General features: G+C 53.1%; 2 protein-coding genes across 6 annotated transcripts in view; one reads left to right on the forward strand and one right to left on the reverse strand.

Moving 5' to 3' along the window:
* The first annotated feature begins 1,839 nt into the window (after nt 1-1,839).
* ABCC2 (ATP binding cassette subfamily C member 2) lies at nt 1,840-19,598 on the forward strand. Its single transcript, XM_027908703.1, has 32 exons — nt 1,840-1,992; nt 2,524-2,697; nt 3,179-3,304; nt 4,378-4,512; nt 4,903-5,025; nt 5,381-5,436; nt 5,682-5,910; nt 6,534-6,718; nt 7,317-7,494; nt 7,997-8,251; nt 8,704-8,769; nt 9,250-9,387; nt 9,727-9,873; nt 10,146-10,234; nt 10,325-10,387; nt 10,583-10,709; nt 10,884-11,060; nt 11,164-11,331; nt 11,612-11,798; nt 12,638-12,770; nt 13,198-13,303; nt 13,562-13,781; nt 14,243-14,397; nt 15,383-15,538; nt 15,641-15,840; nt 16,449-16,575; nt 16,965-17,066; nt 17,160-17,303; nt 17,546-17,704; nt 17,957-18,123; nt 18,461-18,655; nt 19,087-19,598. The coding sequence occupies exons 1-32, from the start codon at nt 1,951-1,953 to the stop codon at nt 19,214-19,216; spliced, it is 4,659 nt and encodes a 1,552-aa protein (XP_027764504.1). The 5' UTR covers nt 1,840-1,950; the 3' UTR covers nt 19,217-19,598.
* A 703-nt stretch (nt 19,599-20,301) lies between these two features.
* Nucleotides 20,302-26,636, reverse strand: part of DNMBP (dynamin binding protein) — a 33,637-nt gene continuing 27,302 nt past the window's right edge. For all 5 annotated transcript variants that reach the window (XM_027908722.1, XM_027908709.1, XM_027908714.1 and 2 more), the window contains 11 exons: nt 26,366-26,513; nt 25,905-25,922; nt 25,091-25,290; nt 24,696-24,826; nt 24,373-24,477; nt 24,038-24,166; nt 23,246-23,578; nt 22,673-22,855; nt 22,399-22,597; nt 21,852-22,306; nt 20,302-21,539 (listed from right to left, as the gene is read on the reverse strand). In XM_027908722.1, the coding sequence (XP_027764523.1) occupies nt 21,354-21,539; nt 21,852-22,306; nt 22,399-22,597; nt 22,673-22,855; nt 23,246-23,578; nt 24,038-24,166; nt 24,373-24,477; nt 24,696-24,826; nt 25,091-25,290; nt 25,905-25,922; nt 26,366-26,513 (2,087 nt within the window). In that variant the 3' untranslated portion in view covers nt 20,302-21,353. The remainder of the gene's footprint in view (nt 21,540-21,851; nt 22,307-22,398; nt 22,598-22,672; nt 22,856-23,245; nt 23,579-24,037; nt 24,167-24,372; nt 24,478-24,695; nt 24,827-25,090; nt 25,291-25,904; nt 25,923-26,365; nt 26,514-26,636) is intronic.

Here is a 26,636-nt window from a genome sequence, read left to right on the forward strand (position 1 = left end):
CCAGTAGCTCAATTAAGATGAATATTCTGCTGACACTCTTTCCTATGTGTTTAAAGTTTAAAAAAAAAAGGCGTCTGAACTCAAGTGGCATTACAGTGTGACAAAGTAGAAAAACAAATCCTTCAGAGAAGAGGTGAGTAGTGAGGGCTGGACTGATTTGTAGATTGCGTGGCAGAAACCTCTGTCCTGGATTGGCATGAAGCAATGCCTAGTTTTTGAAAAGTTATAACATGCTGGACAACAGATGGATAGAGGCAGGGGAATACAAGGAAACTGTGTGATATTGTCAGCCAGAGAGGTGCTACTGCTTTGATTATCTTGGTCCCAGCAAAGATTTTTTGAGTATTTTAGTGAAGGAAGCTTTATGGAAGGAGCTGAAGGACAGTGAGGTGGCTTTGTGGGCTTTTAGGAGGAGCATGTCCCAGGTATGAGGGTAGTGAAAGTGAGGGTGCACTTGCTTTGAACATTAAAGAGAGCTGGCATCCTGTGCTGAGGGAAACACTTCAGCTCTGAATGAGACCAAAGATGAGGTGGGAATGGGCTGTGACGTGTACTGAAAACTGTCAAGCAATGGACAGGGCATTACAGGGGAAGGTGTCAGCAGCAGGTGGTCCTCTTGGCATCAATGCTTCAGGTGGGTTTGAGCAAAGCCACAGGACGCCTGTGCCAGTGGACAGAAAAGAATCATCAGTCTGGATGGAGAAGGGCTGAGGAAGTGACTGCTTCATTCACTTATTTCTTACCTATCACATCAGATTACAGCTCTCATCAGCAGTGTACTGATTCTGGCCTGGAGGACCTAGCACGAGGGGTAGTTTTATTTACAAAAACATGTGGCTTTAATCAGAGAAACCAGTAATAATTAACCAAGGAGTTGTACATTGAGCAAAGGCTCAATGTCCAACTGGTATTGGTGCTTCCTGAGCAATTACTCACTGTATCACCCTTGACTTCTGAGTTATCTTCTAACTCAATGAACTCAGGAACAATGAGACAACATGATCCTTGCAGTCACTCTACTGTCCCCTTTTACCTACCGTTCCTCAAGAGCACACATGATAAAGCAAATCCAGTTCCAGCTTTAGAGTAGCACCACCCCCACGTGTCCCTATCATACTTCCACCTTTCTAAGCAGCAGGGTGATGATTTAATGGCAGTCACTGTCCTTAGGAATATTGTTCTGTCTCTAATGATAGGGGTTGCCTTAGAATGAAGATTCTAAGTTTCTGAGGTTTTGTGGCCAGGCAGCTGCCATAACATGCAGACAACATGGAAATGTGGGAAAGGGAGAAGCAGAAGGAATAGCTCAAAAAGCCTCCAGGCTCTGCAGGCAAGAAGTTGGTAAAAGGAGCCCAGATCCTGGGTACTTGGAAAGACCAGTGCAGCATGTGGTCAGCTCAGCTGCCAGACGCTGCAAATTTCTCAGGCCTGGGGCACTGCTGGTGTCATGGGCCTCCTTGCTTGGTGGCACACTGTTTCTTGTGGCTTCTGTGGGACCAACTCTTGCTGGACTTTTTGTCACCATTCAGCAGGCTTGTTCTGGCAGGAGAGATCTGTTGCAAAAAAACAGTGTCTTTAGTGGGTCCATATGAGCTTATCTGTGTTGGTGTACACCGATGAAGGCTGGTGGTTTCTGAACGGTGGCTATGGTGTCCTGCAATGACTCTCTGGCTTCCCTGTATCTCCCCTTTGATCTCTTTTTTGCATCTTCCTCTCCTCCCTTCCCCTGAGCCCATGTGGTTTCCCAAGCCCTTTTGGTCACAGCTTTGGTTTGTGGTGTTTTGCAATAGCACCAAGTTAATAAATAACTGTGTGTCATCAGGGATTTTGTCCCAACGCTACCTGAGGGCGTGGGGGGACTTTTATCCCAAGCATCCACCCAGGACTCAGGCAGAGCGAGGGGAAGGAGCTGCCGAGGGAAAGGAGCTGCCGTCTCTTCTCCCCTGAGCCATGTCAGCGGCCCTGGAGGAGTTCTGCGGCTCTGTCTTCTGGGTGAGTGGCGGCATCATCCCCATTGCCTGTTCTCGGGGTAGGGCACTCAGTGGACAGGGAGAGCAGCAGATCACAAGGCTCACACCTTATCTTGCCAGTGGAACCCAGTATCGGCAGAGGTTCTCATATTTATCCAGGACTGCCACAGCACTGAGAGCTGTGCGATGCCTGCATGGTATTCACAGGATGTCGAGGCAATGACAGCTCCCTAAGTGAGCCTAGGCCCGTTTTGGCCCAGCTGGAAACACAGTACACTTTGCATAGACCTCTTGGGGAATGATTTGGGTCCAGCTACTTCAGCTGGCTTGGCTCCAGCAAGGGAGCCCATCCCAGGTTCAGGCAGATAGATGGGGAGAGGGACATCACGTCAGACTTTGGCTGAGTGCTGAAATGCTCAGCCAGGAGGGTGGGTGTCAGGAGGGCTACAGTGGGGGTGGGCAGGACCTAAAGGAGTGCTGGCTCTTGTGCTGTGAGCCAGGTGAGAGTCAATCCATCCCAAGTAACTTTGTTTTCTGTTCTTGCTGCCCCCAGAATGATTCTTATCTTGCTCGTCCAGATGCCGACCTGCCTGTGTGCTTCCAGCAGACTGTGCTGGTCTGGGTTCCCCTTGGCTTCTTCTGGATTTTGGCTCCATGGCAGCTCTTGCCCATGTGCAAGTCCAGAGCCAAGAAATCATCTGTGACCAAACTCTACATCATCAAACAGGTAGAGTGGCACTGAGGGGGGCACAGATGACAGGCTGAGGCAGCCTGGAATGGAGGTGGTGTGAGTGGAAAACCTCTGTGCTGCAGTCAGGTATGGGATGGAGAGATGAGAAATGTAGGAGAGAAGGAGCAGTGGGATAGGGCATCATCTGGAACAGACATCTTAGACAGGAGTCTAAGATGATGCACATATCTGGGACAGAGGGGACAACAGGGATGGAATGCACTGGGAGGGAGGGCAGAGTATGTACTGGAGCCTCTCTTGTGGTCCATTATCCTCCAAACTTAAAATGGTGGTAGTGCTCCTGTGGAACTGTAGCAGCTTCACGGCGATGAAAGCTCTCCCAGGCCAGGTTTGGGTTGAAAAGCGTGTAACAGTGCATGGAACACAGTGCTTTTGTGCCAAACCGCGTTGTCTTCCAGTGGTTCCCAGTTTTCTCAATGAGCTGGGTCTCCCCTCAAGGCTGCCCCTCTCCTCACAGATGCTGGCTGCTTTGCTGGTGGTGACGGCAGTGGCGGAGTTGGCCCTGGCATTTGTAGGGGACACGGAGCAGGACACCGTGCCAGCTGTCAAGTACACGAACCCCAGCCTGTACATCGCCACCTGGGTAAGGGATCAGCTGATAAATGTGCTGTGTGTCACCAAAGAGACACCGTGTGAGACCACGGGCCAAGCAGCAGAAAACTTCCCTGGCAGAGAGATCAGTAGGAAACTGTGTCCACGAGGGAAGTGTAGCCTGGAATTTGGACAGGGACTAGCCCTGAACATGTGTGAGTGGGGCATAAGGGCTACTCATTGAGCACAGGTGTCTGGTTGTACAGTGTTCCCTGCTTTTATCCTTAAAACTGGGATAGGTTCTGTGCCTGTGTATGTAGCTGAGCTGTCTCTGATACAAGCCTTGTTAGCAGCACTGTGGGTTTCACAGGACTGATTGCATATTGTGCACATCAGACCATGGCTTGCTGCTCTCATGTCTCACAGCTTCCCATGGGTTGCTGCTCCCTTTTCTACAGAGAGTCAGAAGAAGTACCACGGGATGGCCAGGTAGAGGAGAAAACTGAGGACATGGGGTCTATTAGCTGGATGGAATACGTGCACAGAAGTTACAGATATCTTGTGTGAGACATGGTGTATTCTAACAGTCTTAACAAAGCCAAAATGCTCAGGAAATGTTACTTTTGCACTTCAAAAGTAACACCCCCATTTGCTATCCTTCATGTTTTGTCTTGTCATTTCATTTCACATGCAGAGTCCATGTGGCGTGATAAGGCAAGGGCCTGTAGAGGGGACTCTGCACTGCTGGCATGTGACGTGGGTTTAGTTCCAGTTCTGGAGGCAATATGCAGGAGAGAGGGTGTGACCCCTTACAGCTGGGCATGTCTGAGAATCTGGAGTGGGAAGAGCTAAAAAGAGAAATAGTGCCTTGCTGTAATGTCAGGGTACCTTCAGACCTGATCTTATGTCTTCCTGAAATAAGCCTTTCCCGTATGCAATTAACTCTGAAGCTTATGTAGAGTTGGCAGTGAGCTCAGGCACTGGGAGCTCAGTGTATTCAAGGCAGTGAATCCCAGCATTTCACGAGTGCTGGCACCCCAGGGCACATGCTTCAAAGGCACTTTTACAGTCCAGACCTAGTCCTGCAGCTCTACCTGAACCTCTAACTGGTCTTCCTTCCCCCAGCTCCTGGTCCTGCTGATCCACGAGGCACGACGCTTCTGCTTGCGCAGAGACTCGGGCGTACTTTTCTGCTTCTGGATACTGTCCCTGCTCTGTGGGATTCTGCCATTCCAGTCACTTGTCCGGAGAGCCCTGCAGGTTGGATTTCACAGGAAGCTCTGTGCTTTTCCTATGGTCGTGTTCTGTCCCCAAGGAAAGTCTTTTATACTTGTCTCTTGACAAGCTCTCTGTGGTATCACAGAGATCCCAGCTGCCCTGGCAACCTTGTGGAACCAGAAAATACCTGAGAAGGAATTGCTCTTTGAATTTGTCCTATCTCTTTGGAGAGGTATAAGGTATCCAGGACCAATTTCTCTGCTTACAGACTTAGGAGAGGAGGTCAAGGAGAAGTGGCAAAAGGAAGCTGATCCAGGCTGCATAGCAAGTTTTGTACTGCCCCATTGTGCTCAGCCATGTTCAGTGTCCTGGGGATGGATCTTGTCCTTGAGACAACCCCTGGCAATAACCCTGGGCTTTCCATCCCTGCAGGAACCAATCTCTGACCTGCCAGGGTTTATCCTCTTCTTCATCTCCTATGGGCTCCAGCTGCTCCTCTTATTTGTCTCAGGCTTCTCAGATGTTGCCCCAGAAACAAAGGAAATGAGGAAGAAGGTGAGAGGACCATGTGGGATTGGGCTTGGGGCACCACATCCCATGCATTGTGTTGGGCAGGGCAAGCTCCATGTAGGCTATGGAACCTGGAGCTCCATGCTCCAGGCCCCTTGGGGAGGGAAGACCTGAGGGCTTCAGCAAATGGCACAGCAAGAGCTGCAGCCTGCAGCCTGGGACATCTGCATCTGTATCCAAAGGGGGCTGCTGCTGGCTATGAGATGGGGTTCCTGGGGTGGGATCTGCCACAGTTGGAAACTTCTGGGGCTCTTTAATGGCTGGGGGTGCTGAATCAACTCTAGTCAACACCACCTTTCAACATCAGTGATGTTGGTACCTACTTTGCTTTGTACCATAGAACCCAGAGGTGACAGCCTCCTTCCTGAGCTCCATCACCTTTGAATGGTACAGCAGGTGAGCAGGGCTCCGTGGGAGGCTGGGCTGGAAAAATGCAAGAGTGCTTCAGGGCTGGCCCAGCGCTCTTTGGGGTAGCCTGCAGCACAGGCTGTTTGGAGTTAGTAATGAGAGGCACCACACTGAATTCAGTCTGTGCAGCCTGAGCCAGTGCCAGGCTGGGTGTGAAGTCCTTTCATTTTCAGCAAGGACTCTCCAACAAGTGTCATGCAGGAAACTTGCTGAGAGATTTCTCTGCCCTACAGCATTGTTGTCAAGGGCTATCGCAAGCCTTTGGAGATAGAGGATATCTGGGAATTGAAAGATAAAGACAGGACACAGGCACTTTCCACTGCTTTTGAGAAGAACATGAAGACTGACATGCAGAAGGCCCAAGCAGAACTGGAGAAACGGAAACGCAAGAAAAGACGACAGAAAGTTGACCCAGACCATGGAAACATGACCAAGGCCCAGAGCCAAGACATCCTGGTGCTGGTAAATCTATTTCTACTCTTGGTCTTGTATGGCACTGAGACATCCAGGTCTAGCCTCAGGGAACAGGGTCACCCTACCTCCCTGCAGCCCCTCTTTGATTCTGCAGGGCTATGGACAAGGATGGGGGAATCCATGACAGGGTGTTCCCTGTCCTTGGCAGATACCCGTGTTTTGAAAGACCAAGAAAGTCTACATCCTTCTGCCCTGTAGAGGACAGGAGAGAAGGACAGGAACCACCCTCAAGTCTGCAGTACAAGCAGCTTCCTTATTTCTGTCTTTCCCTACCCCAAGTATCTCCCAGCAAAGAAGTCAGACTGAACATCGCTCCATGATCATGCCTGGCCTCAGGTTCTTCCTGGGGTGCCTGATTTTTGGCCTGAGAGGGTCAGGGTGGTTTGAGTTTTGCAACAGTTGTCTTTGGCATGTAAGAGATGTGTTAGTCCTGGGTGTGTATGACATGAGCAGAGATCAGTGAGAGAGAAGGTGACAGGAGGTAAAGCAAAGGTTTTATTCAGGATACCTGATCTAGGGTCTGTGTCTGTGATGCTACTCTGGAAGCATCCTTCCAGGTGCAGGAAGCCTGCACAGCCAACTGCTTCACTTCTGTGTGGGCTTTCCTCCAGGAGGAGAAGCAGCCGAAGAAGAAGAAGAAGAAGGGAGACAAAGAGGACTCTGGCCCTCACAGGGATTACGCCAGGGGTTGGTTGGTAAAATCCCTGGGCAAGACCTACCGGCAGAACCTCATGCTAGCAGTGGCATTCAAGGTGGTGCATGATGCACTTGTGTTTGTCAGCCCCCAGCTGCTCAAGTGAGTCTTTTCTCTCTGTCCCTGTTCATATTCTGTTCTGACTTTGCACCCAGCCCCACCACCTCCCTCTGTGCACTGTATCCAGGCCCACCATCTCTATATGTCTACCTCTCCCAGCCCCAGACCCTCAGGACATTTTATGCTTTCACCAAAGGTGGGAGAATATGTTGGGTTATAGTTTAATGAAGAATTGATCTGGGCTGGCTGCCAGCTTTTACAGGTAATAGCTTCCTCCTCGCTCCTTGCATTCCCTGTTACTCCCTCCCTGGAGACAGTTCTGGCTCCTCTCTGGGGCCCTTCATGAGTCAGTTGGGCTCAGCCCAGCAGGGCCTCTCCAGTTCATTTTGCAGAGCAGCACAGTCTCTGTGGATGATCCGACATTACTGACCCACTGTTGTGTGTGAAATGCAGTGTCCTTGGCAGAACAGGGATGTCCAGCAGATCAAGGGTCCCCAGCTTGCTGAGCATTGAGCCAGCTCTCTAGGGCAGGGTCTCAATCACCACTCTCATGAGGATGCTCTCCCTGCATTCATTTGGAGCATCCTGCTCAGATCTGTCCCAGTAGAGTGAGGGTCTCATGGGCTTCTTTACCCTGCAGGCTGCTGATTGCCTTTGTGTCGGATGAGGATTCTTTTGCCTGGAAAGGCTATTTATATGCCATCCTGCTCTTCCTGACAGCAGTGATCCAGTCCCTCTGCCTGCAGCAGCACTTCACCTTGTGCTTTCAGCTTGGCATAAATGTGCGTGCCAGCCTCATCGCTGCCATTTACAAGAAGGTTTGTATGGTCCTGTCATCATCCCTGTTGGCTTCCTCTGAGCTGGGCTATGGATATAATCATTCATTGCCTGCCCCAGAAACCTGGGGTGACTGGGCTGTATGCACTTTACTTCTTAGGAAGGCACAGGAAAAACTTGGCTTGTGGGATGCCCACCCAGCACTGGGGGCACTGTGGGTCTTAGTTCTGCTTGGGACCTGGGTGCTGCAGCCACGTGTTTGAGAGCTACCAGGGGCTGAGGCAGATTTCTTTTCAGAGCAGTGCAACACCTAGGGCAATTGGCACAAGGATTCCTGCACGAGGATGTGTTTCTTTTTATCTAACATCCAGTGGCTCCTGGTAGGCAGGCAGTGAGGAGAGTGCCTGTGGCCAGCAGAGAGGTGCCAGGAGCAGACCCAGGAGCAGTTTCAGCCTGGCCTGCTAATTGCCTGCTCTGTGCCATGCTGCTGGGAGCTAGGCTGCTCCCAGACTGACTTGGGGTGACTATGTTTTCTCTTTCCAGTCACTCACCATGTCCGGTGCTACCCGCAAGGAGTCCACAGTGGGAGAGACTGTGAATCTGATGTCAGCTGATGCCCAGAGGTTCATGGACTTGGCCAACTTTATTCACCAGCTGTGGTCATGTCCCCTGCAAATTATCCTGTCCATTGTCTTCCTCTGGGGAGAGCTGGGCCCCTCTGTCTTGGCTGGCCTTGCAGTCATGATACTGCTCATCCCCATAAATGGGTTCCTGGTTTCCAAGGCCAAAACCATTCAGGTGGGTGCAAGATCCTTCCTAGTCTCCCACCCCTGAGGCCCACTGTTGCTTTCTTCCCTCATTTTCCACAGTTCCCTACCCTTTTCTGTTATGCTATGGATCTTTCCCAGCCTGGGAAGTTGATATCACTTGGGCCAGGGGTGATCTGTTGCTATGAGGAGGGGACGGGTCTGTTTTACCATCACAGTTGAACTTGAACAAGATTAGGGGCAGCCTTGAGGACTGAAAATGAGATATTACCAACTGTAAGCTAAAGCTTTGGCTTCTACCTCACAGCAGGGTTTTGTTTTTCCCCAGGTTGTCCAGAGCCACAGGGGAGCCAAGGTCCAGCTTGGTGGGATGACTTTTATGGGTTCAGGAACCTGTCCTTCCCTTTCCTGTGGCAGCCCAGATGTGTTTCCAAGGGTGAGCTGCTGTATGGGTTTGATGACATGTGGTTCTTCTGTTTGTAGGTGAGAAACATGAAGAACAAGGATGAACGGATGAAAATAATTACTGAAATCCTCAATGGAATCAAGGTGAGCAGTGGACTGGAGACTCCCCAGGCGGGTGCTGCACCCTTTTCTTGATGCATCGTACCTGGAGAGTACCTGTATAACCCTACAGCACCAGTGTTATAGTCTAGCTTGGGGCCCCCCGTCTGGGTTGTCAAAGCTTCAGTCTCTGCAATTTCCTTGGCTTCTTTACCTCTTGAAAAGTTGGGTGGGGAGGAGCTCTGGGTTCCTGGACCAAGACTTGGGAGCCAAGAGAGGGTCTTCTGGGTGTTTCTTGGTAGTGAGCCCACTGCTCACCTGTAAGCTGAAACTGAGGGAGTGGCAGTGTGGAAGTGGGGGAATGCTAAAAGCCATGGGGTAGGACAGGAGAGGGAAGATGCAATGGCCAAAGAGGCTTCTGAGCATGCCAGGAGCTGGTGATGGAGGTGCTGGCCACCAGTGAGCTGAGTATGGGGGTGGGCTTTCCTGTGAAACCAGCATCTGCTCACCCTGCTCATCCTGCAGATCCTGAAGCTTTTTGCCTGGGAGCCCTCATTTGAAAAGCGAATTAATGACATACGGGCACATGAGCTGAAGAACTTGCTGAACTTCAGTTACCTGCAGTCTGTCTCTATTTTTGTATTCACGTGTGCCCCCTTCCTGGTGAGTGACAACAGCCCAGCTGCACCTTCCTCTGAGCTGAGGCTTTCCCATCCCAAGGGAATGGGAATTATTGGGAACCTCATAGGGAGTGCTCCTGCAGCAATGAAGGGGCTGGCATCCCTTCGTCTGCCTGGGATGCAGAGTATGGTCCTGGCTGCTGGCAGGAGAGCTGTGCTGGAAGGGAGTCCCATCGGGGTGGTGAGATGGGGCCCAAAGGAGAAGGGGGTAGCAGGAGGGGAATAGATCCCCAGCAGAAAAGCACTGCTGAGGCCTAAGGGTAACATGGGGGTCTGGACACACAACCACACTGATGGTGTTTTTTCCTGCTCTCTCTCCTAGGTCTCCTTGGCCAGTTTTGCCGTCTATGTCCTGGTGGATGAGAACAATATCCTGGATGCACAGAAGGCCTTTACTGCCATCTCCCTTTTCAATGTCCTGCGTTTCCCCATGGCCATGCTGCCCTTGGTCCTATCTGCACTAGTGCAGGTCAGCCCTCACTTAGGGCAGGGGGTGCAGAGGGATCCTATGATACCTCTGCCCAAGTCAGAACATGGGACTCAGGTGTGTGATGGACACCCAGGGGTTAGTGCACAGGACTCTTCTGGCAGGGGGGTGGGACAGGACTTACATACAGGTTTGGGGCTCAGAGGTTGGATGGGGACTGTGTGATGTGGTGCTCTGCTTATGGGGCTCCTGCCAGCCCACCCAGCTGCACCCCATGCCCATGTGCCATCCTCATCCTTTTTCTACCATGGCAGACCAATGTGTCGACTGCGAGGCTGGAGCGCTACCTGAGTGGAGAAGACCTGGACACCTCAGCTATCTACCACAACACCATTCCAGGCAGGTGAACCTCCACATTATTCCCTGTGAGTCACAGGCTGTCCCAGCCCTGGGCTTTCCCAGTCCTGAGGACCCTCTCTCTGCTGACAGGCAGCGCTGTGCGTTTCTCGGAGGCCACCTTTTCCTGGGAGCAGGACAGCAGTCCTGCGATAAGAGAGTAAGTGCTCTGCACCATACTGGGGGTAGATGACTGGGGACCATGAGCCTTTCTGTGTTGTTAATTTGGGAAGGCAATCACTTCTCACAGTACTGCTAGACATGAATGTCCTAGAGACATTGCTCTGTGCTGGTCCCACTCAGGAGCCGTGGGCGACCTGGCAGTGCTGCTTCCTCAGCCCTCATGTCTTTGCAGTGTGACCCTGGACGTTGCACCTGGGAGTCTGGTGGCCGTGGTGGGAGCTGTGGGCTCAGGCAAATCTTCATTGGTGTCAGCCATGCTTGGGGAGATGGAGAATATCAAGGGACACATCAACATCCAGGTGAGAAGAGACAGCTGATGCAGGGGGCTTTGGGGCTACCTGTGAGCTCAGTGGGGAAGCAGCAGGGCAGGACTGTCCCAGAGTGGTGGCTCAGGGCAAGGACAGGCTGCAGGAGGTGGCAGTGCTTAGGCTGATGATCTGACAAGGTAGCTGTTCTTGTGTTTCTCCTTCCAGGGCTCCCTGGCCTACGTCCCCCAGCAGGCCTGGATCCAGAATGCCACCCTGAAAGACAACATCCTTTTTGGGTCAGAACTGGATGAAGCCCGGTATCAGCAGGTCCTTAAGGCCTGCGCCCTCCTTCCAGACCTGAAATTGCTGCCTGCAGGTGACCAGACAGAGATTGGAGAGAAGGTAGTAGCCCTGGGGGCTATGGATTTTCCATAGCACCTGCAGCAGAGAACAGAGCTGTAGCCCTATGCCAAGCCCCATGCCCAGAGAGGTTCTTCCTTTCCAGGGTATCAACCTGAGCGGGGGCCAGAAGCAGCGAGTGAGCCTGGCCCGGGCAGTGTACAGCAACGCAGACATCTATGTGCTGGATGACCCGCTGTCTGCCGTGGATGCTCACGTCGGCAAATACCTCTTCGAGCATGTGCTGGGGCCAAAAGGGCTGCTGCAAAAGAAGGTGAGCGCACATGCCCCCCTACCCACCACACAGCCAGGCAGGAATGGCACTAGCACAGTGCTGATGATTCAGGGAAGACTGAGGCTGCCTGCTTGGGACAGAAAAGGATCCTGTGGCTTTTACTTGGGGCTGCAGCTGGCAGGAGAGTCCTCATGGGTGCTCTGTGTCTGCACTGATAAGTAGAGAAGTCCCCAGATAGAGAACGGAGAGCCTGCAGGCCCATGACTGGGGGGCAAGGAGTGTTCTGATGATCCACTACCCTGCAACCGCTTTGTTGCAGACCCGGATCTTGGTGACGCACAGTATCAGCTTCCTGCCCCAGGTCGACAACATCGTGGTGCTGGCAGCAGGAGCAGTGACTGAGCAGGGCTCCTACAGCAACCTACTGGCAAACAAGGGGGCCTTTGCCCAATTCCTGAACTTGTATGGCAACCAGGAGGAGGATGTTTCAGAGAAAAATACCACAGGTACCGGGAACACAATGGGGCTGTGGCAGTTAGAGGGGCTGTGCATGGATCTTGTGGATATGAAGATCTGATCTGTCAGTCTGACCTGGCTCTATCCAGTCCAGGCATGAATGGTGGCTGCTATGAATCCTTCCCAGCTTCTGGCAATCAGCAGCACAAGGACTTCCTGCCTAAGATTTGCATCCAGGCATTATGTTGAGCAGCCAGCAAAGGATCTATCTGAATTTTTTTACTCCCTTTTTAGTTCATTTATGTATATGTGTCCCAAAAATCTTATGTGGCAACAGGCTCTGTATTTTAGTGATGCTGAGGTGAGAAAGGTCCTATGGTTTGTTCTAAACATGCCGCTGGATAACATTAATCTTTATCATGTCTCCCAGTGCCATGGGGAGGAGTGGTATCAGGTCAGGTGGATGCCCACCCTGCCCGGGCTCAGCACAGTTGTCCAGCTGCAGCCTGGCTGTTTCCAGACCACCCTGACAGGACCCATCTCTACCTGCTCCTGAACTGGATTGATATGACCTACTACCTCTCACACCTACTAAACTAGCACAAACCTCTGCTTGAGGTCACACCAGTGGTAGTGAGCAGCAGAGACTGCCTTCACGCAGGCCTTTAGCCCTATGTCCCCTGTCACTTCTCCCTCCAGCACAGTGGATTTCTTTCTCCTCCTGCTGTACTGGGCTTGCAGTAGGGTCGGAGAAGGTGTGATAAGTGGTGGTAGGACATAGCCCAGGCCTGGGATAAGGGGTGGAGCTGAGGGCAGCAGAGGTGTGGTGTATCTGATCTGTTCTCTCCTCAGTGCCTGATCCTACCTTCCCTCATCCCTGTTCTTGTAGCTGTTGGCTTAGCTGGGGTTGAAGAACAGAGTGATGACGATCTTGAGCCTTTCGTGGAGGAGGGCTCTGAAGATGTGGTGACTATGACCCTGAAGCGAGAGGCCAGCATCCATCGGAGACAATTGAGTCGCAGGTGGGTTGTGCCCTGAGTTCTCAGCTCTCTTCCTGGCCCCATGCACTGCTCCCTCAGAGACACGGGTCTGGGGTCTTCCCAGGAAGTTCCTGTTGGGAGTCTCCCTACCTGTTCCTACAAGCTGGTCTGGGTCAGGGGCATTTACTCACATTACTTACATTAATGTGTCACAGCCTTACTCCTTACCCTCTGTGGTCTTCCCTGGAACTCACACTGCTGGCTGGTTCTGGTTTTGGGGATGAGGGTTATGATTTCATGGCTGTAAATGCCTAGTGCTTCCACAAGGCTCATTCAAAGCTGTCCCAGCTGGGACATTATTTTCTAATGGGGTCCAGCACTGGAGATCCAATGCAGCATAGGGATGGACCCAGGAGACTAGTACCAATCCAACATCCCACGATAATTCATGCCTATCACCTCCCTGCAGCCTTAGTAAAAAGAGCACCAGTTCCTGGAAGAAGGCCCAGGAGGAGCCCCCAAAGAAGGTGAAGGGACAGCAACTGATTGAGAAAGAAACTGTGGAAACCGGCAAGGTAAGGAGGATGGAAGATGAAGCACTGTTCTGCCCTGGCTCAGTGCTACCAGACCCTGACTGTGGCTCAGAGAAGCTGGTGTGAGCTGGTGTAGCCCCACTGCAGCCATGAGACACAAAGGGGACAGAGCTGCCTGGGACTGATGGGCAAGGTGGTGGAGAGAGCACTTGGGCAGCAAGGTGGGAGTCCCAAGTCTGTGCTGGGTGTTATTTGGCTGAGGTTTGCTGAGCAGTGGTAATGGGCTAAACTGGTCCACAGGTAAAGTTCTCCATGTACCTGCGGTACCTGCGTGCTATTGGCTTGTGCTATTCCTTCTGGATTGCCATGGGCTACGTTGGTCAGTACGTTGCCTACGTGGGGACCAACCTGTGGCTCAGTGCCTGGACAGAGGATGCCCAGCACTACCTGAACCAGACCTATCCCACGGAGCAGCGAGACCTGCGGATCAGTGTCTTTGGGGCACTCGGGGTGTCACAAGGTGGGTGTAGGAGGACAGGGGCCCCACTCACCTGAGCTGTGTGGTCCAGAAGGGATATATGACTTGCAAGGCCTGCAGCCAGCAGTGCTGCAAGGAGCAGGGGACCCAGCATTGTCTTCATTTGCCTGCTGCTGCCTTTCTTCCAGCTCCCGGCTGAACTGGGGGCAGATACCAGTCCCAAGCCAGCATAAATTGCCCCAGGAAGTCTGTGTTGCCTCCTTAGGTTGAAGATCACTGTCCTTAATCAGTTTGGACATAGTGCTAGGGCCCAAGGCTTTCCAAAAGGGTTAGCTTTCCTGCCCTGGGGTGGCATGCAGTTACTGGGGCATCCAAGGAAGGTGGGATGCAGGATTATCCTAGTGGCTCACTGCAGAGCTGCTGGCTTGGAGCTGCGTTGTTACTCTGTTAAGCCAAAGGGTGCCTGGTGAGCTGGTGTGACCCTTGCTGTGCTGTCCTTGCAGCTCTCTTCCTGCTCTTTGCCACCATGCTGTCTGCTCGGGCCGCCGTGCGAGCCTCTCGGGTTATGCATCAGCAGCTGCTCAGCAACATCCTGCGTGTGCCCATGAGCTTCTTTGACACGACCCCAACTGGCCGCATTGTGAATAGGTTTGCCAAGGTAAGAGAACAGCCCCAGCATGGAGAAGGTGTTTGCTCCAGCAGGTCTGGAGAGCATTGGGTAGTGACATAACCCTGCTGCTGTCAAGCACAGCTCAACTGAGCCCAGATAAGGGCCAGGAAGGGACCAGAAGGGCATGGTGGATACAAGGCTGACTGAGAGGCAAACCACATCCTGGGCTATACTTCAAAGGCAGTGTCCAGCAAATCATAGGAAGTTATCTCCTCTACTCAGTGCTAAGGAGGTCACAACTGGATACTGTGTCCTCTTTTGGGGTCACCTGGTCAAGAAGGATGTGGAGAAACTGAAGAGGGTCCATCGTGGATCACCAAGGGAGATAGGAGCCTAGAGCTCATGTCCCACAGTGAGATGTCCTTCTGGTTATGGACTTTCAGAAAAATATAGTCTTTTCTATGTAAGTGAAGCTCATAAAACAAAGAGAAGATGAAAAGGAGGAAAATACAGACAGGTAATTTCAAATGTGCTGCTGCTGTACTTCTTCCTTTGGTGCCATCTCTTGATTTTTGGGAATAAAATTTCTCTTGAAATCAAGCCTCAGGCCTGCTGGGTTTACTCTGAAATAAGAAAGTATGTGATGCCTGGCTAGGAGATGGATGAGGGCCAATTGGAGACTTGTGTGCTCCTGTCTGCATGGATCTGCAGTTAGTCCTGTCCCTCTTTCTGTCTCAATTCCTGCTCCTGTATGCTGGGTCCAGATGAAGATGCAGTTCCTAAAGCTGGTCTGTGCAACAGGGGAATATTATAAGAAGTTTTTCTGTTAAATCAACTCTTCCCAAGCTAAGAGCTGTGGCCCTAAATGAGGCTGTAACCGTAACACCAATTCAGGGTCATCCATTATTTTTACAAGTGTCTGGCACTGTGTTACCATACGAGTGGGTAGGAACCCTGTATGTGTGGGGTCTTTGGGCTTCTCCCTCTCTCTGTGGTCACTGACTGCTTCTCTATGCTCTTTCATACGCTGCAGGACATTTTCACAGTAGATGAGACCATTCCCATGTCCTTCCGCAGCTGGCTCTCCTGTTTCATGGGCATCATTAGCACATTGGTCATGATCTGCCTGGCCACTCCATACTTCGCTCTCGTTATCATTCCCTTGAGCATCTTCTACTATTTTGTGCTGGTGAGTAACTGTGGCTTGAGCGAAGCTTCTTCCCTCCTGAGAGCAGTATATTTGTGGCTGCTGGTCTTTGTGTTGGTAACCAAGCTGTGTTCCTCATTTCAGCGCTTCTACGTCTCCACATCACGCCAGCTAAGGCGTCTGGACTCTGTCACCAGGTCTCCCATCTACTCCCACTTTGGTGAGACAGTATCAGGCCTTTCTGTGATCCGGGCCTATGGACACCAAGAACGCTTCCTGCAGCATAATGAGGCCATCATGGACATCAATCAGAAAAGTGTTTATTCCTGGATAATCTCAAATAGGTGAGTTTTACCCCTTATGCCACAGAACAGCCTGCAGCACCTCTTTCCAGGGGCTTCTGGGTTCTGAGAGAGGTCCCTGAGATGCTGCATTTCTCCCTCTTGATCTCAGCATTGAGGGTCTGTGTAGGAACTAGGGAAGTTTAGGATAGAGGTCCCATCTCAGGGAATGAGACATTTGAAAGCCAGAATGTGGACCCTACAGAGTGTCCAGAGCCTAGGCAGGGTGAGCTGTGCAGTCAAGGACTGGGATGCTCTTGGTAGGTTCTGGGAAGAGGCTGATGTTCCAGGCCAGGTGGGAGCGTGATGTGGGCACTCTTTGGTGTTGATGTCTTACTGGTAGGTGCTTTGGGTGTGTGAGAGTTGCACAGTTGGGGCTCCTCTGATACACGGCATTACCATCAGAGGAGGTTATGTGTGAGACATGGACTGGCGTAAAATGAACCTGCTTGCAGGCCACAGATGACCTGTGATGTGTACCATGTGTACAGCGCTGGGCTGGATATGAGGGATACTGGTAGAGTTCTGCTCTTACTGGTGGGCTCTGCTGGGCACAGGCAGATACCTCTCTGCCTCTCCCACTGCCCTTCAGCTGTTCTCTCCTGGAACAGGTGGCTGGCCATCCGTCTGGAGTTCGTTGGGAGCCTGGTGGTCTTCTTCTCTGCACTTCTAGCAGTGATTTCAAAAGGCACTTTGGAGGGTGGCATCGTGGGTCTTTCTGTCTCCTCTGCTCTCAATGTGAGTCAATGAAGATGTTTTCTTATACCAGGACAGGGCTGTCCCTGGGAGCTCTGAGCTGGCTGCAGGATGCTGCCCTGCCTCCATCTCTAATTCATGAAGAGGGGATTATCTGGGGTGTCACATCACCTAGGTAGCGGCTATAGAGCCAAGGAAGCAGACATCCCAGTGTGAGTGGATACTGGATTCCACGGGGAGGAGTACAGTCCTGCTGTGGATCAGAGATGCTGCAGCAAAGTTTTTGAAGAGCTAGAGATGGTGGGCTGTGGCTGGGGACTGGAGTTCCCAGACCAGGGACACTTGTGTCCAGGCTGAATCCCTGAGCTGAGGTGGGAGGTGGTTGTTCCTGGGTCCCACTGAGCTCTGCATCTTCTGATTCTGCCATGCAGGTGACCCAGACATTGAACTGGCTGGTGAGGACATCTTCGGAGTTGGAGACAAACATCGTGGCTGTGGAGCGGATACACGAGTACATGAAGGTGAAGAATGAGGTGAGGAAACCAGGGTCCAGGAAAGCACCTGCTGCACAACGTGGTGTTCTCAGAGTGCAAGTCCCCACCTAATGCTCCTGTGCCCTCCCCCAGGCTCCGTGGGTGACAGGAAAGCGTCCACCACGTGGCTGGCCCAGCAAAGGCGAGATCCAGTTCAATGACTACAAAGTTCGTTACAGACCTGAACTGGACCTGGTTCTTCAGGGGATCACCTGCAATATTGGGAGCACTGAGAAGGTACCTCTGCCCTCATTACACTCTTTACAGTCACACTGTGTTAAAGCTTGTGTTGTTCCTCTTGGCTTCAGTCTGTGCGCTGGGGAGGGATTGTGATGGGATGTGGCTCCTGGGGACTCAAGCTGCAGGAAAGGGACAGTCTGGGAGATGGTGAGGGTGGGAAGTCCCACCAGACCAAGATGGAAAGCATCTGCCCTCTTTTCTTCAGCTCTGTCAGCTGGTTTAAAAAGCTGCTTCCACAGGTTGGGGTTGTGGGCCGGACCGGGGCTGGAAAATCCTCCCTCACCAACTGCCTCTTCCGGGTGCTGGAGGCTGCTGGAGGGAAGATCATCATCGATGAGGTGGACATAGCAACGATTGGCCTCCATGACCTGCGCAAGAACCTCACCATCATCCCCCAGGTGAGCTGATCCCCACCTTTCCATATCCCACTGCTGCCTGGCTCCTGCAGGCTGTTTCCTGGGCTATGCATTGCCCTCAGTGCATCCCTGGGTGCTGTGGGGACTATAAAGGCCTGTGAGCATGCTGTCATCACCTCCCCTGCCCAACTGCAGGCAGTGGCATGGGAAGGATGTGGCCACATCTGGGGGCCTGGACCCATTGCCCCTGCTGAATGGCTGTGGTGTGGCTGAACACAGTGCTGTCCCTGGCAGGACCCTGTGCTCTTTACTGGAACCCTGCGGATGAACCTGGACCCCTTTGACCAGTACTCAGACGAGGAGGTCTGGAAGGCCCTTGAGCTGGCTCACCTGAAGACATACGTGCAAGACCGTCCCGAGGGACTGCTGCACCCCGTGAGCGAGGGAGGGGAGAACCTGAGGTGAGCAGGCCCAGCTCCCCTCCCTTCTCTTGCTCCTAGGGACCAGCCTGGAACAGCAGCCTCCAGCAGAGTGGCTGTCCAGAAATGAGGGCACAGAAGCTTCTGGGATAAGAAGGTGGGAGAAAAGGGTCCAGAAGCCAGAGCTTTTAGGAAGCCAGAGTGAGCCAACCCTTCTATGAGGGCCCAGAGAGAAAGATGCTGAGAGATGTGGTGCTCAGGGTGGCAGATGCAGGGGGAATGCCAGGCACAGTGTTGGGTCAGGGCAGTGTGTGCCATTAGGCTTGCAGAAGCTCTGATAATGTCTGTTTAGTAACTCATGTTCTCCATCTCATCCCAGTGTTGGGCAGAGGCAGCTGGTGTGCCTGGCCCGGGCCCTTCTCCGCAAAGCCAAGATCCTCATCCTGGATGAAGCAACAGCAGCCGTAGATCTGGAAACTGACCACCTAATCCAGACAACAATCCGGAGCGAATTTGCTGACTGCACTGTCCTTACTATCGCCCACCGCCTCCACACCATCATGGACAGCAACAGGTACCATGGGACAGTACCATGGGGCAAGAGGAATGGGAATCTGGACTGCTAGGATGGGGCAGGAGGTGGCCAGCAGCAGAAGCAAGGATACAGCCAGAGGGGCAGGGGTGGATGTAGTGCCTGGAGCAGTAATATACACTCATTCTAGAAGAGGAGGATAGGAAGATTGGCCATGCAGTAGTTATGCCTTTGTGGGAGAAACATTTTTTGGGATCGTTCTTTACAGCAACAGACCATAGAGGCACTCGCTGTTGACACCTTACGTGAGTCACCCTGTTAGCACAGGGAGGAGGGCTGGGCCCTCACCACTGCTGAGAGGTGAACCATAAACGTGGCTGCAGGGGTGAGGGTCAGGGGGGGTGCACCACTGATGCCATCAGTGCTGTCACTCGGATCCTGGGAGCTCAGGCCTTCTTGTTCCCCTCTGCCAGGGTGATGGTGCTGCAAGCTGGGCAGATTGTGGAATTCGACAGCCCTGAGGAGCTGCTCCAGAAGCAGGGCATCTTCTCCGCGATGGCAAAGGATGCCGGCATCACCAATACTGAAAGTACCGCCCTGTAGGGGGACTGCTGCAGTGTCCGGGTGTGTGCGGGCAGCTCCCTCCTGCTGGTGCTCACTGAGCTGGCGTCAGCGTCTCCCCGCAGCCAAGCTGCCCAGGAATTCGCCTTTCTGCAGCTGGGAAGCAGAGAGGGTGGCTTCTCTGGTTGTCCAGAGACAGAGCATCTGGACTCTGAGCTGTTAACATTGCTACCACGCCCTGCCTGCTGTGCACACAAGGGTCTGGAGCTGCTTAATTTATTCTACAGAGGGGAAAAGCTATCTGCCATGCAGGGAAATCATGACCCCTGTTTGTGGTGGTCTTACTTTTTGTACTTCACCATGTGCGGTGAACCTACCTTGGAGATGCTTTAGCACTATGGAATTAAATGACTGTTTAATCTAAGAATGGATGCTATAATTTATTTACTTTTTTAACTGTTTCAACTTAAAGGCTGACATCAAATAAGCCTTGGTTTAGCCTTAAACCTGGCTAGTGCTTCGAGGAAGCTGCCAACAAAGGTTACACGGAGGGGTAGGCAGTCCAAACTGAGTGGCACAGCTATACCCAGGCATAAACACTATGTGGCAAAACCAGGGTCCGCCAGCCTTCCCTGTGGCTATGATCCCTTCCACTGTAGTGCAAATAAATAACGAGCCCCTCCCTGAGGCTATTTGTAACCAGCAGTGGGGCAGATTTTGGACTGTGGCTCCAGACTGCAAACCTGACTGTGGTGGAGATAAGCTGAAGAGGTGCAGGCACGTGTCTGTGCTACAGCCATGCACACACAAACTATGGTGGTTACTCTTGACAAACTCTTTGTTCCCGGACACCAAAGTCGGGAGCTGTAGTGCTGACCTCAGTGCTACCCTGTAGGGGAAGAGGGCAGTGCAGTCACTTAATCTTAACGAAGAACGTTCCTGTGGGGGTTTGCCAGTGCCTGAGCTGGAGCTGGCACAAACACCACGGCAGAAGCATGCTGGACCCCACTGAAAGGGAAATTTCCTGGCCCTGCAGGGTCTGTATGAAGTCTGTGGGCTTTGGCCCCACTGCAGCACGGGCCAGGCACTCCTCCCAGCTCTTCCAACATTTGCACAGGCACCTTCTATACACAAGGGCAAATCTTTATTTACAGAGCAGCAGTACAGGGGATACAAACACTGCCCCATGAAGGGAGCTTCTTCCCTTCTGGGCATGGCAGCAGCAGATATCACACACCAACCCAGCAAAGGCAACACATCCCTTCCAGGGATGGTCCTGCCCTTCCAGAATGTCAGCACTGTCTCCAGTGCCCTGCAAGAAGACACAGGTAAGGCAATTCTGATCAGAGCCCCCAAAAAATCAAACTGGAGGACAATTTGTGCTTTGCCTTCTGCCCTGCCCCAGCCCAGAGTTGCCAGGTGGGCTTGTCAGTGCAAAGATGGGTCTTGGGCATGGGAGATCCTGCACTGACAAGGGAAGATGGTGTTCTGGACTTCTGGGTCACCTGAGATGAGATGGCTGCTGGTAGCAGCAGAGCTTGGAGAGGCCAAGCACAGGGATAAGGCACCAGCTGGGGGCTTTGTTGCAGGAATTTCAGAGGCCAGGCCCATCCCACCCTTGGAGCTCAGCTACTCACAGCAAACCTCAGAGCTGCTTCCCCAGGCACTGTGTAGATGTCCCACCCTGGGTCCTGCACCGACAGGCAAGACCCAGCTCCTGCTAGCGATCCTGAGAAGGCACAGAGAGCATGTTGGCAAGGTCTGGGCTGCTTTTATACTACTTCACTAAGCACAGTCTCCAGAAACTTGGCATTAGCCTTCTACAATTTAAACCCACAGCACCTCCTCAGCTTTAGTCGAGCCTTACCCTCCCAGGCAGGCCACAGCCCCAAGCCTTGCTCCCCTGCCCCCAGCTGGACACAGGAGGCTCAAACAGCACAGCTGAACTCACCCCTGCTCTCACACAAGCTGCCTGTCCTGCCTACCTGGCCAGCTCACTATTCTTCCTCCCCTGAAGGGGAGGCAGCAGCCACTGTGTTGGGGCCCAATAGCACTGCACAGCTGTGAGGCGGACAGTCCTGGAGCAAGTATTGGGGGCTGCAGGGCTGGCCTGCCTCCCCAAGACCCCCAGCAGTCCTGGCAGGAACAAGGCATGGGGTGCAGGCTCCTGCCTGCCGTCTCATGTGTACTCCGTCTTCCGGATGTAACTCGAGGGCACATAGCCCTGCTTCCCGTGTGCCTCGGCCAGCCACCACTCCTGATTGCCTGTGATGTCCTCAAACTGCAGGATCTTGAGTCTCTGGTTAGCTGATACACTCAGCTCATTAGTGTTTCGGCCTTTGAAGGTGTAGAGAGCATAATAGACCTGCCAGACAGAGGGAGAGTGTCACTTGGATGGTCACACCACAGCCTTGCTGTTGCACTGCAAAGGATGTGTGGGCTTTTGTCCTCACCAAACAGCGCCAGCCCCAGCCCCATCCTGGCCAGGCCTCCACCTGCCCACCCCCATGCGCAGCCTGGTTCTCTGTCTCTGCACCTCTGCTGCTGGGAGAAAAGATCTTATACTTCACCTCTCACCTCTCCCTGGTCACTCGCAGGGAGGATGACTCAGTCCGCAGTCAAGCAAGGGGATCAGCCCTCAGGATGCCCAATCTCCCCAGAGTGGCTGACAACTCACCTGGTTGCCCTCTGACTCACTGCTCTCCAATCCAGAGTCTCTGTCCTCCCCTGAGGGCGTGGGCCTGAGATGCGCTTTGGTGGGGTGCCCATTGCGAGAGCTGGGGCTGCACCCCAGCTCCGGGCGGCTGTAGCGGCACTGAGACATCACTGTTCCAGCCTCCAGTGGGGCTGTCCTGTCACCACAGCCAAGCTGGGGTAGAGAGGAGGAGTCCATCTCCAGTGGGGGCTGCCCAGGCTGGTATGTGTCTGCTGGGGAGGCAGAGTCCAGCAGGGGTTTCTGAGTGAAGGTGACGGCTGCCCCACTGGGGCTGAAGGTCAGCATGGCATTGCTGTGGGGAGAGGAGTTGCTATGCTCCGACTCGTTGGAAGAGTGGCTGCCCACAGAGACGTCTGACTGACTGCGGCGTGGGTTGTAGGGCTTCAGAAAGGAGCTGTACACAAAGCCTTTCGTCACTGCAGAGGCAAAGAAAGAGAGCTCAGACTGGGACACAGGACAACCCAAGGAAGGGGCTCCCCACAGGCAAGGGCAGGGAGAAGCCACCTACCCCCATTGTCTATCAGCCAGCGATTCTGGCTGCCCATGGGGTCCTTCTTCTTGATGACACCCACAATGTCTCCTTCCAGCAGTGAGACATCCAGGTCCTGGGCAGCATTGAAATTGCGCTCTGCCTGGAAGAGACTCTCTGGGGGATAGCGGGCCAGGAGGGCAGCTCGGACATCATCTGACTGCAGGAGGTGGGTAGGCTGCAGAGGAACAAGGCAGGTGTGAGTGGCTGTCCCGGGCTCTGCAAGCCCTGACATCGGGCAGAGGGAACTCACCAAGCCGACAAGGGGCTGCCGCCGGGCAGATTGCCGCTCCATGCTCTTCCTTTCAAAAGTCTTCTTGGGAGCTGCCTGGGACTCTGGGAAGAAGGTGAAGGCCTGGAGCTGCTGGAGGACTCGACTGTGCTCATCCTGGAAGATGGCAATGAGGTTCCCCTCCCTGCCAGACACCTTTAGCAACTGGAACCAGAGCAGAGTTGGATATCCTGTTAGGTGACAGCTGCTGGGAAAAGAGGCCAAGAGCTACAGCAAAGACCATGACAACAGTTCTGCATCCTGCCTGTGACTTGCATGGGACCCAGATTTGCAGTCCTGCCTGGACTCAGCTCTGAGTGGTCCTCAAACTCATGACCTGAGATTCTCCTACGCAAATGCTCTTCTGCCACCGGTCTAAGAGCAACCAGAACCTTCATCACATCTACGCACAATTGCATCATGACCCCACAATCCCTGTCCTGACAGCATCCCACAGGAGCCCTCCACAAGTCACTTGTGGTCTTAGTGACAAGCTCTGCACAGAGTTTAGTGTTGCACTGAGCCCAGAGCACTGTCTGCACTCCAGTAACTCACCGACAGCAGAGGTCTCAGCTCCTCCAGGGCCAGGCGCACAAAGTCGCAGTGTGCCTCGGCGTAGCCCCGCACGCAGCTGGCAAACAGCTCCTTGGCGAAGCGCAGGAACTTGGGCAGCTCATCCAGCAGCTGGGCATTGAGGGCCTCGTAGTTGTTGCGGGCTGACTGCAGCTCCTCCAAGGTTCGCTTGTCCTTCAACTTTTCTGCTCTCTCCGTGTAGTTGTGGAAGTCGAGGAGCTTGTCGAACCGTTTCTGCACCAGCTTGTGGGGCCCCGCAAACATGCTCAGCAGCTGGTTCAGGGGTGAGCTCACCAGCCGCTCTGTCCGCTCTTTCTGGTGGGCAGAGACGCAGAGAGAAGGTGAGACAAGCTGCTCTCTCCCACTGTGCAGTGAACGCTAGCAGCTCATTTTCTAGCACGCAGGAAAATGTCCTCCCTAGGACAGTATAGGGACTGTCTTCCTAGTGGTACCCACAAAAGCTCCAGAGGTCCCTTCCAAGAGGAATTATTCTATAACCTTACATAACTGTGCCAGCATAGGTAACACCATGGAAAGTACCCAAAACACTCACATAAACAGCTGTAGCATTTCAGGTAGAGCTTACCAAATGTTTATCTAACAGGCATATCCATAAATTCCCAGGTATCAAAGCTCTCAGAACTAAGCACTAGTGCTCACACCTCTCCCAAGTTACCCTCCCTGCAGCTTCTCAGAGGCTGCCCTTCTGCAGCAAACCCTCAGGGAGGGATCCTGAGGGATACCTCCAGCACATGAGAGCACAGCCTCACTCACAAAGGTGGAGAAGAGTTGGTCACTGATGAGACGATTCACTTTCTGGAACTGGTCCAAGTCCCCACTCGCCTTCTCTGTGCACAAGTCCCACATGCTCCCTGCTGCCAGTGCCTTCATACAAGCAGACTCCTGCACGAGGGAGACAGAGTCAGCTCAACCACGCCTGCTGCCCAGAAGAGGCCTCCCAGGGCAACCCAGACCCTCAGAGACCACCTGCCCAGCAGGGCTGAGGCCAAAAGCACTGGCCAGAGGCACTGCAGGTACACACCATGCAGACAGGAGGGGCAGTGACGAGCAAGCCCCACAGGTTTGGCATCACACCCAGACTGACTCACCCGGACATGCTGCAGGTAGAGGGAAAGGTCCCGGATGAAGGACTTGATCAGCCGCTCCTGCATCCGGAAATTTTTCTCCATCTCTTCAAAGGCTTCATCCTTCAGCTGCGAGAGAAAGTGTTTCAATGCATGACTCCAGCACCTTCCAGAGTGCAAGATGTGGGGCCTCTTGCCCACAAGCTGAACAGCAGGGATGGGTGGTTCAGACCCTAAGCTCACACTGTCTTGTTGCTCTTGATCAGAGTTACACTTTGGGGAAGGGGGTGGAGGAACAGCAGATACCACTGGAGAAGCACTGCAGGTAAGTCTACAATGTACATTACCTGAGGTGCAAAGCCTGTGAGATGCTTGAGGTGGCTGCTCACACGGTTAGATTTCTTGATGATAGAGTGGAAGTTGAGCTTGGAGATTTTCTCCATGAGGCTATCCTCATCCCCCTTCCTGTACTTTAGCACTAAAGAGATTGATACAGAAATCAAAACCCTCGTCAGCACAACACTCATGCCTTACAGTGCCTCATTAACAATCACCTTGCTGGCTCTCCCCCTCCCCAAGCCTCTGTAGTGCCATGTATCCCATGTATCATTATAGAATGGGTTGGGTTGGAAGGGACGTTAAAGGTCAGCTGCCATGACTGTGTCTGCCAGCTAAGGCTCAGGGGCCAGCAGATGCCAATCTCAACACACCCACTCCTGTCTCTCTCTGCCCAGCTTCTCACCCAGGTCCTTCCGGCGCTTGTATTCATTGATGTTGACGTTGATTTCTTTGACTGCAAGAACAGCGGCTGTGAGCGGTGCCTTATCAGGATGAGCCTCGGGAGTGGCACTCAGCAGCTCCATCAGCAGCAGTGGGTACCGCATCACCCTTTGCACTGGCTTGATGAGGAAGGAGCCCAGGTTAATGTAGTTTGTGCAGCCCCTGGGAAGTCAGGACACAGGAGATGTACAAAGTGTCAGTCCAGCTCTGCCACACAAATTCTGCCTCCTCAAACCAAGCCAACCAGAGCCAGAACACTGTTTCTAAATCCACTGTACTCCCTAAGTCATGCCACCCCCGTGTCCAAACTCACTGCATTCCTGAACTCCTGGTGCTGTCAGATCAACTCCAGCTTTCCAGTTCTCTTTCATACCAGGTGATCCTTCCCAGCCAGGATCCTCTCCATCACCACAGCCACCGTGAAATTGTACATAGGCACAACCTCACACTTGCCAGAGCTATGTCAGACTCTGTCCCACCACCCAACTGTGCTCCGTCACTGCAGGGCTCTCCTGGCTCCTTGGGGCTGAGGTGTCCCAAAACCTGTCTCCTGAGCAAAACCTCCCCATGCCTCGTCCCCTGTACTCCTACCTGTGTAGCCCACCCACTGGCTCTGCTGCAATGATACCACACAGCCCCCCCTCCTCACAGGCGTGCCCCAAAGCACTGTTAGGGCCCCTCAGCACACACCCAGCCAGTGGCAGCAGATCAGTTACAAAGGAAAGCAAAGCCAAGACAGACAGACGAGCAACGACTAAGTGGAAGGATGCACTTACCACTCACTGTACAGGCTCCTGCCGGCCCCCAGAGTGCCAAAAAGCAAAGAAAAGCAATGGGTTAATGTGGTGGCAGATGTGCAGCCCTGTCCCCTCAGAGCAGTTGCCAGCTCCTGGGGCATTAACCTCCACAAGCTAGAGCCATGGCAGTCACTGAGCCAGGCAAAGCGGCTCCTTCCTCACCAGCCACGGTGGGTCAGGATTTGGGGAACAGGAGCCCTCAACACAGTACGTGCCACCTTCTCTGCACCTTGGTGGCTTCTATGCAGATTTTAAGGGGGTCTGCAGGTTTTCCAGCACATGTGCTTTGGGGCAGCGGGCCATTTGAACCCAGTGCCTGGTCAACAATGCAGTGACACAGTCAGAACCAAACTGTGCAAACACTGCTGACAGAGAGGCAGGGATGTTGGACATTGATCCCCCTTAACCCAGCCTGGTGGCTGCCAGACAGAGGCTCCAACCTGAGGCTATCCAACAGGTCCAGGAGTAGTTTCTGCATCTTCTCATCCTTCTCATAGGTCTCCAGCAGTGCAATGGCCTCGTCATGGTTCTGGCAGTACACCCTGTAGACACTCTCCAGCTCTGCACGCTGTGCCAGGAACACCGGCCCTGCAGACAACAACAAAGCAGGATTTGTCTCCGGATGCCTTCAAAAATGTTGGTGTGTCTCACGGAGAGATGTCCAGTGTTCCCGTTCCATACAAACAGGTCAAGAAAACAGAGCTACGAGAG

This window comes from Empidonax traillii, unplaced genomic scaffold (genome assembly GCF_003031625.1).
Source record: "Empidonax traillii isolate 1590-97213 ecotype Southwest subspecies unplaced genomic scaffold, ASM303162v1 scaffold27:size3997909, whole genome shotgun sequence".
NCBI lineage: Eukaryota > Metazoa > Chordata > Aves > Passeriformes > Tyrannidae > Empidonax > Empidonax traillii.

Excerpts from the sequence above, each read along its gene's own strand:
- ABCC2 (XM_027908703.1), top strand. The coding sequence starts at position 1,951 with ATGTCAGCGGCCCTGGAGGAGTTCTGCGGCTCTGTCTTCTGG. Across the intron at positions 2,698-3,178 it reads AACTCTACATCATCAAACAG|ATGCTGGCTGCTTTGCTGGT; the intron begins GTAGAGTGGCAC and ends CTCTCCTCACAG. Across the intron at positions 5,911-6,533 it reads GCCAAGACATCCTGGTGCTG|GAGGAGAAGCAGCCGAAGAA; the intron begins GTAAATCTATTT and ends GCTTTCCTCCAG.